The sequence below is a fragment of the Nansenia antarctica genome (genome assembly GCF_963989245.1).
Source record: "Nansenia antarctica genome assembly, chromosome: 9".
Classification (NCBI taxonomy): domain Eukaryota; kingdom Metazoa; phylum Chordata; class Actinopteri; order Argentiniformes; family Microstomatidae; genus Nansenia; species Nansenia antarctica.
In genome coordinates, this window is record NC_137679.1 from 39,911,642 (window position 1) to 39,921,641 (window position 10,000).

The window sequence follows — 10,000 nt, forward strand, 5'->3', positions numbered from 1 at the left end:
GAGACAGACATACAGACAGACAGACAGACAGACGTCCTTACAGAGATAAAGGCAGACAGACAGACAGACAGACAGACAGACAGACAGGCAGGCAGGCAGACAGACAGGCAGGCAGACAGACAGACATGTGTCCTTACAGAGAGGAAGAGGGGGGAGACAGACAGACAGACAGACAGACATACAGACAGAGAGACAGACAGACAGACAGTCAGTCAGACAGACAGACATGTGTCCTTACAGAGAGGAAGGCATGGACGATGTCAGCTTTGATGGAGCTGAGCGGCTTGTCTCTGATCACGATGAAGATCTGCTCCTCCTTCTCCAGGTTGATGAAGTTACCGAACCACGACTTCTTGGCAAGTCTGAGGGGGAGGAAACGGAAGGGGGAGAGAGAGAGAGAGAGGGTTTACATAAGAACACACACTGCTGCTAGCACTTAATCAGCCACTTAATCAGCCATGAGCCTGTGAGTAATAAAAAGTGTTTTATCTTTGCACTCGATCAAATTTCAGGACTCTCCTTTCATGACTTTTCCTAGATATGTGAGTTCTACCACCCAGTATCCTTACATTTTCAGGATAAGCTAATATAAAGCTATTTTGCAGTTTTTCTGTGTAGGAAGCAGGCTAATTTACAAGCGGCCAACTAGTGGTCGTTGTGTGTAAATAGCAGGTTAGAATTTGACCCCCGAGGCGGCTCTTTTAGTAGGTAAAAAGGCACGGCTGTTCCTAGGCACACACTCTCCCTACTAACTCACTATACAGTTACCTCAGCATCTCTACGGGAGAAGACTGGTACATCATCTGATGTACGAAGAGAAGAGAAGGATGATGAACATAGTTCGAGCGAGCATTTAGCATATTCAAAGTTCTCACACATGCATCATGGGAAGGGTCCTAAACAGAGATACAGCATGTCACCTCTGAGAGAAGGTGAACATCAGGCGCGTTATGAGTTGGTTTAGGGGCCCAGTGTAGCATGAAATTGAATCCCCCCCCCCCCCCCCCCCCCACCAGCACATCCAACTGTCAACTGTCAACTGTCACCACTGATCCTCACCCAGCCTGTGGAGACTGCGGTCCCTACAGCGGTGGCTTCCCTCCCCTCTGAGTACCTGTATCTGCTAAACTCTGCCCCTCAGTTCCTGCTTCCTCTCAGAGAAGAAGACAACAGCGGGGGGGGGGGGGGGGGAGAGAAAGGGGGGGCCGCGGCCGCCGTCCGTGCCTGTGAAGCAAACTGGAACTAAACCGCTAAAATATTCATGGGAGCGATTCCCTAAAAATAACCCAATCAAGGCGAAGGGGGAGATGGATGTAGTGGCTCTGGCGGACCAATCTGCATAATTGTGGGGCTTGTTCACACTGGCAGGTGCCCCCGGGCCCAACAGTGCTACTACTGGAGCTCACAGGAGTCAGGCTTCTATGACTGGAGTCTACTAGAAGTGTATTCTAGAAGCTTCCAGCAGTGGTGTGATGTGGTAGAGGGAGACAGTCTTCTGACAGTGGTGTGGATGCGTGGCATTGTGTGGCACACGCTATATGAGGGATGGGATGCCTATTTCGTGACTCATTATTTTTTGAGGGGCGCACAGTACGGAAGGACAGGGGCACGGGGGGGGGGGGATGTGGGAACCAGAGGGGGGAATTTTTCGAATATCTGAAACCGTGCTTTTTTCCTGCATAGCCATAATTAGAGGCTTAATTACAGCTAATGCTACGTCCAAAATAGCTAGATGCCTGGAGCCAACTTGGCAACGTACAATTGCTAGGTGGCGAGTATTACTGAGAATAAAAGAAGCATTTTCGTTTGATGTATTAATTAGCAAGAGGGAAATAAATAGGCTGCATAGCTAAATCTCATTAATTTACAAACATGCTTCCTGCCCACGAGCAGCTCGAATCAAATGACACTGATGGTGTGTCACTCTACACTCTCACTGTCTAATAATTATGATCAAACGTGGGCTAAATAATTAAGTTCACTAAGTCATTTAACATCAGAAAAATGGTCAAACATTTCACAGAAATATCTGAGGGGGCGTGACGCTTCTGGTCATGCTTCTGGTCACCTAGAAACCTTGATGAAAGCATCAGAAACGGTTCAGTTGGTACTAGACAAGAGAGGATAGACCAGTATCCACACACTGGTGTAACGATCCCTGATGTGTGTGTGTGTCAGGAGAGGCTGGTGGACGTAGAAATCGGAGGACGGGCTCATCGTAACGTACAGAGTGGAATTCCTTCCTCCATTCCATGCATTTCAAGGCGCCCGTCCTCCGATTTCTACCTCCACTCCATTTCAGACTCTCCCGGCCTCTTCTCTGTACTCACTCTGGGGAGGAGTCTGGCGTGAGGCTGGACATGTCCTCCTGGGTGGGAACTGTGGAGGGAGGCAGGGACATAGGTCAAAGGTCAAACAAAATAAGCAAAGTCCATTGACAACTGAACACACTTCAACAAATCCCAAACCTCCTCCCTCCTCCTTTCGTCTGCAGCCATTGAAGTCCTAAACGCCCTATATAAACGCCATCCATCAGCAGAACTTAAGAAATTGCATGAACACATCGCATGACCAAGACCAATTGATCTCTTCTAGAGGGATGTTCCGGTTCAGCCTGTGGTGAAGCTATACATTCATTAAAGACTGAAACAACCTTCCGTCTCCCCGTCCCCCCCTTTTAATGAGATGGTATCTCCCGCTAAAGCACCCATGGCGGCTCTCTCTGCTGATAGGGCTAGCGCTCGGTGAACCACCGCTAATTACACTTTACCCTGGGAGATGGAGGCTAGCGGCTGCCTCAGGAGAGCGCTTTCTGCTCGTGTGGACGCTTCACTTTAATACGCCGTCGATTATAGACGTTGTAACGATATATATATATATATTTATATGTTTATATATTTATATATTTGAAAGAAAAGTGTAGCTGGAGGATTTAGGCATCGTTGCTTCACGCTTCTAAATATGATCAAAGGGTCAGGTTTGCCTTCAACCTCTCTCTCATCTCTTCCATCTTTCCCTCCCATCTTTCACCCCTCCTCTCCCTCCCCCTACCTCCCTCTCTCCCTCTCTCCCCCTCTCCCATCTCTCACCCCCCCATTCTCCCCCTCTCTCCCCTCCCCTTCTCTCCCCCTCTCTCCCACTCTATCCTCCCATCTCCCCCCCCACTCTCTCCTCTCCTCTCCCCCCCCACTCCCCCCCTGTCTCCCCCCCATCAGTTCAGTACCTTGCATTTTCCTGCGATGGAACCTTGGCGAGCCCAGGAAGCTGTTCTTGATGGAGTTGAGGCGCGTCCTCCAGGGCAGGCCCCCGATGGAGGGGCTGGGGGGCGGCGTGGGGCTGGGGGTCCCCGCGGGGCTCTCCTTGGGGGTGTGCACCGGTGTGCCCTTGGGGGTGGGGAGGGGGCTCCCCCTAGGGGAGGGGTGGGGAGTCACCTGCGTGATGGGGACAGATTTGCCGTTGTGGTCAGGGTGGAGGTGGTGCCGCCGGAGGGGGGACATGGGCGGCACCGGGGAGAGGGGGATGGAGAGCTTGGGGGGCACGGTGAGGGGGGGGTGGCGTCTCACCCGGGGGCTGCAGGGGACGCAGGAGGGGGGGGCCTGGGGCTGGCAGGGGGTGGTGGGCTCGGAGGTGGGGGTGGTGGGGCCCCCTGCCGTGCTGGGGAGGGGGTTGGACCGGGTGGTCTGCAGGGGCCTGTCAGACATTTTGGGTTTGGCGGGGAGTGTCTGTGTGCGGGGGTGCATGAGGGGGGACCCCATCTTTGGCTGGTAAGAGTTGGGGGTGCGGGGCCCCATCCCGTTAAGGCGGGGCTCCGGGGAGTGGGTGGGGCTGCAGTTGGGTGACTGGCAGAGGTCTGGCGACTGGGGCGGGATAAAGAACCGCCTGACAGGCTGCGATTGGGCATGCACCGTGACATGACAGCACAGTCGACCAATGAAAGAGCACGCCGCCGAAAAAGCCAGGTGACAGATAAAAAAAAAGAGTCGCACCACAGCCCAAATAAAGGTTGCATTGCGATGAAAAAAAACGCAGCATATATATGTATGTATATAAATATATATATAAAAATAAAAGAAATGAAAAAGAAATAAAATGTGGAAGGAAGAGGAAAAGGAAGGAGTGACACACAGGCAAGGGAGGAGAGGAGGAGTGAGAGTGCAGAAAGAAAAAGAAGAAGAAGAACATGCCGTTAGCAACACTCAGCCAATCAGCGGTCGGTATGTGGCACCACGGGGCGACCCACCCCGGTGAAGTTATCAAACGTTACACAAGCATTCATGAAAGCCAGGCCAAAAAGCACTCAAAGCTAACAGCTTTAGCGTTCGACACTCTGCTCTCAGAGAGAGAGAGAGAGAGAGCTGCCATAGTGCCATGCACAATGCTGTGGTATGAATGACGTAGCTGCTGTTATGACAGAACCATGACAGTTAGAACAAGCTTATGATTGTTGAAAAGTGGTGAGCACGCCGTCACCCTCCTAGACTTTAAGACGGGGCGCTATTAGGACTAAAGAGAGCACAGACGTACCCCCTGAATTCAGAATTAGAATGTTCTGGACCGAAATGTTCTGGAACAAGGGGTACTTGGAATTGGAACAATGGAACTGTTTATCTAGTGGGTCATTCTTAGAACAGCATTATGAAGCAATATGAAGCATTTATGAAGGTTGCTTTGAAGGGAAGTGATCCTTAAAGTAAAGTAAAGTTACTCTGAGACTTGAGACATGTGTCTGTGTTATTGTGTGTGTGTGTGTTTCTTTGCTTGTTTGTGTGTGTGTGTGTGTGTGTGTGTGTCTGTCTCTCTCTCTCTGTGTGTGTGTGTGTGTGTGTGTGTGTGTGTGTCTGTGTTTCTGTGTCTGTCTCTGTCTCTGTCTCTGTCTCTGTCTCTGTGTGTGTGTGTGTGTTTCTTTGCTTGTTTGTGTGTGTCTGTGTGAGTAACTAAGATGGGACCACCCCCCTATGTCAACCATAAACTAGATAACTCAACTAACGAATATAGGAGCAACATTTTTTTTAAAGTTTCTCCAAACTTCTGCTTGTCAATGTGGAAGAATCTGCCAGAATGTGGAAATAATCTTAAGATTGTGAAACCTGTCTCCCTCCCGTTACGGTTCAGCAAGAAAAGACAGAATACTTGATGATCTCTTGTTTGTATCCTTGCTGAGGGCGCGAGTAAAAAATGCATGGGCTGACACGAAAAAAATGACACGCCAAAAAGGTAGCTAGAAGCTGCCGGCTGATTTGTAGGCTCAACCTTCTACTCTGCTTTTTACGACGCCATTTTATTGAAGCACCCCCTAATCGAGGCTGACAGGCATATCCCTGGGTTCTCTCCTGGTTCTGAGCGCCTGCGAGTGTGAAAACCGAACAGCGTAACCCATCTTCAGTAAATATGTGTAGAATAGAATGTGTAAAGTGATGATCTGTCGAGGGGGAGGGGCTTTAAGACCGGCAACGGAGGCCTGGAAGGAGGCTTGATGCCTGAGACTGCACTACTCTGTACTACTGTGTGTGTGTGTGTGTGTGTGTGTGTGTGTGTGTGTGTGTGTGTGTGTGTGTGTGTGTGTGTGAAGACCGCACTACTCTGTACTACTGTGTGTGTGTGTGTGTGTGTGTGTGTGTGTGTGTGTGTGAGTGTGAAGACCGCACTACTCTGTATTACTGTGTGTGTGTGTGTGTGTGTGTGTGTGTGTGTGTGTGAAGACCGCACTACTCTGTCTCCTGGTGTTCTACTCACTGTGTGTGTGTGTGTGTGTGTGTGTGTGTGTGTGTGTGTGTGTGTGTGTGTGTGTGTGTGAAGACAGCACTACTCTGTCTCCTGGTGTGTGTGTGTGTGTGTGTGTGTGTGTGTGTGTGTGTGTGTATGTGTGTGTGTGTGTGTGTGTATGTGAAGACAGCACTACTCTGTCTCCTGGTGTTCTACTCACTGTGTGTGTGTGTGTGTGTGTGTGTGTGTGTGTGTGTGTGTGTGTGTGTGTGTGTGTGTGTATGTGAAGACAGCACTACTCTGTCTCCTGGTGTTCTTCTCACTGTGTGTGTGTGTGTGTGTGTACAATACTATTCTCTTGTACTGCTAGAAACACAGCACCCATCACCCCCCTCCCACCCTCCCATCAGTACTTAAGTTGACCAGAGGGATCCTATGACATACAGTCTACATAGGACAGTCATATGAATGACATACCAGATCATTAACACTAGAACAGCCATGGGTGGGGTCATTTGACCCTGTGCGTAAAATCTTTTTTATATCTTTGCACTCGATCAAATTTCAGGACCCTCTTTTCATGACTTTTCCTAGATATGTGCGTTCTACCACCCAGTATCCTTACATTTTCAAAATCACATCAGAATATAAGCTAGTATAAAGCAATTTTTCAGTTTTTCTATGTAGGAAGCAAGCTAGAAGAAGCCAACTAGTGGTCGTTGTGTGTAAATAGCAGCTTGAGCATTGCAAAGAGGGGCTCTTTTAGTAGTAAAAAAGGCACGGCTGTTCTAGTGTTAATGGTAATGGGACAGTACAAACTGACATACAATAACTTGGACTTGGTGTAAGGGGCTATGAGCTGTGTGTGTGTGTGTGTGTGTAGCCAGTGAATAGTGTGTATGAGGCTGTGTGTGTTATGTAGGCCATATGAGTGGTCCTAGCCGGTGAATAGCAATGTGTACATTCCAGTGACATACGCAGCACAGTGGAGCAGGGCTTGGCGGTGGTGAGGTGCATTGTGGGGGCCGTGGGCCAGCAGTTGGGGGGGCAACCGAACACTTACCCTGGGGCTGCTGAGGGGGCTAGTGGACAGGTTGGAGGATGCACCGCTGATGGACCGTGACCTGCAATATGAGACACACACACACACACGCACACGCACACGCACACGCACACGCACACGCACACACACACACACACACAGTTAATAGATAGTCCACTCTCCACACAATGTGTGCACAACGAGAGAACAGACTGTAGCCAAGACCAATAAGGACACATTAAACACCCGCAGGGCAGGGGGGAGGGGAGGGGAGGGGGGGGGCAGAGACATAGATCACTACAGGGGGAGAACGCAGGACAGTATTCTAGGCTGAGCTACAGTCCTAACCACACGTCAACGAAGGAAGAGGACAGTATTCTAATAATAATAATAATAATAATATCTTAGTTTTATATAGCGCCTTTCACAAACCCAAGGTGCTTTACAGAATTTACAGCCAGAAAGTCAGACAGACAGAACAGAAAAGAAAAGAAAAACCTCCAGTCCTAAACACACGTCAATGAAGCAGGAGGACAGTATTCTAGGCTAGGCTACAGTCTTAAACACACGTCAATGAAGGAGGAGGACAGTATTCTAGGCTAGGCTACAATCCTAAACACATGTTGATGAAGAGGACAGTATTCTAGGCTAACCTACAGTCATAAACACACATCAATGATGCTCCTTTCTATCCCTCTCTCTGTCTGTCTCTCTCTATCTCTCTGTCTCTCTCTCTCTGTCTGTCTCTCTCTCTTTGTCTCTTTCTCTGTCTCTCTCTCACGCTCACTCTCTCTGTGTCTCTCTCTCTCTCTCTCTCTCTCTCTCTCTCTGTGTGTCTCTCTCTCTCTGTCTCTCTCTCTCTCTGTGTCTCTCTAGGTGAACGTGGATGAGGAGTTGACGTACTGTACTGAAGCGGCCTGCGGCTGCGTTAACACGCCCAGAGAGAAGGCTGCAGCGGATTGAACCCCAGCCAGGGGTAAAGTGGTAGAGAGGGGGATGACTCAGATGAGGATGGATGTCTCTACTGGACTCTGGGTTATTTCCTTACTGGTCGCAGGAGAATGTCCACTTTATTAAACACATTTCTCTCTGTCCTTCGATTGCTCTCTCTCTCTCTCGCTCTCCCTGACTCATGCTCTCTCTCTCTCTCTCTCTCTCTCTCTCGCTCTCTCGCTCTCTGTCTGTCTCTAACGCTCACTCTCTCTGTGTCTCTTTCTCTCTCTGTCTCTCTCTCACGCTCACTCTCTGTCTCTCTCTCTCTGTGTCTCTCTCTCAAGCTCACTCTCTCTGTGTCTCTCTCTCTGTCTCTCACACTCACTCTCTCTGTGTCTCTCTCTCTCTCTCTCTCTGTCTGTCTCTCTCTCTCTCTCTCTCTCTCTCTCTCTCTCTCAACAGAGGCTCTGATTGGTCCAGATGCATCCCTCTCCCTCTCTCTCCCTCCCCTCACCTCCCCTCCCTCTCTCTCTCCCTCTCCCTCGTGTTCTTCTCACGTCTGTGTTGTCCATGGTTACAGTATCTATAGAGGTGACAGGTTGGGTCCACGGTATGTTCATTTGTAATACTAGATGTGGGTGTAATGCCCCACAACACATCTGTCTACAAGACATCAGGGGTTATAAGCAACATCTATAAATACTTTAAAAAGATGTCAGCTTTACCGCAAGCATGCACGCACACACACACACACACACACATATGCACACATATATGCACACAGACACGCTGCAAAATTCATCAGGAGCATATCTCTTTTCTTCTCCAGATGAGGAGCCTTTCCATTTTTCATTTACAATTCATTAACTTTTCATATCTCTTTCTTCCTTCCCGTTCCCTTGTCGCTCCTCCGTTGGCATGCCCCTCCATCCTCTCCTCCACCCCTCCCCCCCTCTATCCACCGCCCCCCCCCCCGCCCCGTCCCCCTCCTTCCCTCCATCCTTTCCTCTCCCATCACATAGGGCCACTGAGCCCTAACACGCTTTTAGGATTTAATTGCCCATAGACAATTTGGCTCTTTGTTGAAAGAAAATTGAAATAGTAAATCATAGTTAAATATGCTGCAAAGTACACAGGCAGGCCCACGTACGCATCAAGTGACATCATAGATACACTCATCAATCATATACAGTATTTTAACCGAAATTAGTCTTACCCCTATTTAAATAAACCATTAATTGTTCAGTTAGAACAAAAAGTATTCATTCATCATTAAAGGGGAAGCTTACCCGAAGTGTATTTCTGGTTGGTCAATTCAGAATGCATACCGTCTCCAACTAACATCATTTCGCATTTATTTCGCTAATAAACTCTGTCTCTGTCTCTGTCTCTCTGTCTCTCTGTCTCTCTGTCTCTCTCTCTCTCTCTCTCTCTCTCTCTCTCTCTGTCTCTCTCTCTGTCTCTCTCTCTCTCTCTCTCTGCAGCTGTATCTTAGCTATCAAAACAGAGTTCTGTGTTTGTTTCCTAACAAGGTCTCATGCCGCGTTAAAGTGCGTCAAAGGAGAGTAGTTGTTGTTGCGTTCTGACCCAGCTCTGCTCCACCGGTGCTAGCGCTGTTCAACAGAAGGACTTTGCGTGGGAGGGAGACGGGGGATGACTCACACGGGCAATTTGGAACATCAGGACTGATCGGAGCATTCAAAGAGAGATATCTTGACTCTCCTGACTACTACTACTACTACTGACTAATGAAAACAACAAATCCCCTGAGATTACAGGGCGAAATGCCGCTTTAATTCCTGTCAGATAGTTGCTGGACAGTCAAACACAGCATTGTTTTCTCTAGACTCGTTTGACCCAAACTCAGTTTCGCTACACTTGTTGTTACCGAGGTTACGGTTCAGATATCTTTGTTGGGGGGGGGGGGGGGGGGGGAGATTAGAGGATGAAGCAGCAGGGTAAGAAACAAAGGCTACCAGGAGAGCACGGTCCTCTGAGGTCTAACTCAACACAGCACAGCTGCACCTTACACTAGCTACTACCCATCCTAACAGACTGCAGGGAGGGCCGACAGCAGATCAAGGGAGGCTGGTGGATGTAGAAATAAGGGGTAGTGCTGAGGCACAAATATGTACATTTCAAGCCTGCAAACTGCGACACTTTAAATAAATGTGCAATAACACTATGTGCAATATGACAACCCTAGTCGTCTATCTGCACAGTATAGTACAGTGGATAGTGTACATAGCCTTTATTTATGTAAACCAGCTCCTTCCCTTCTTGTGTTTTTTTTTTTTAAGTTTTTTTTTTTTTCTTTCCTAA

General features: G+C 48.8%; 1 protein-coding gene across 1 annotated transcript in view; it reads right to left on the bottom strand.

The window, feature by feature from the left end:
- The window catches only part of brsk2b (BR serine/threonine kinase 2b), a gene marked incomplete at both ends in the record, with an annotated part of 77,502 nt that overhangs the window by 5,916 nt on the left and 61,586 nt on the right, over positions 1 to 10,000 (bottom strand). Inside the window, 4 exons of the mRNA XM_080539775.1 lie at positions 239 to 362; positions 2,331 to 2,379; positions 3,224 to 3,887; positions 6,767 to 6,827. Of these exons, the coding sequence (XP_080395901.1) occupies positions 239 to 362; positions 2,331 to 2,379; positions 3,224 to 3,887; positions 6,767 to 6,827 (898 nt within the window). The remainder of the gene's footprint in view (positions 1 to 238; positions 363 to 2,330; positions 2,380 to 3,223; positions 3,888 to 6,766; positions 6,828 to 10,000) is intronic.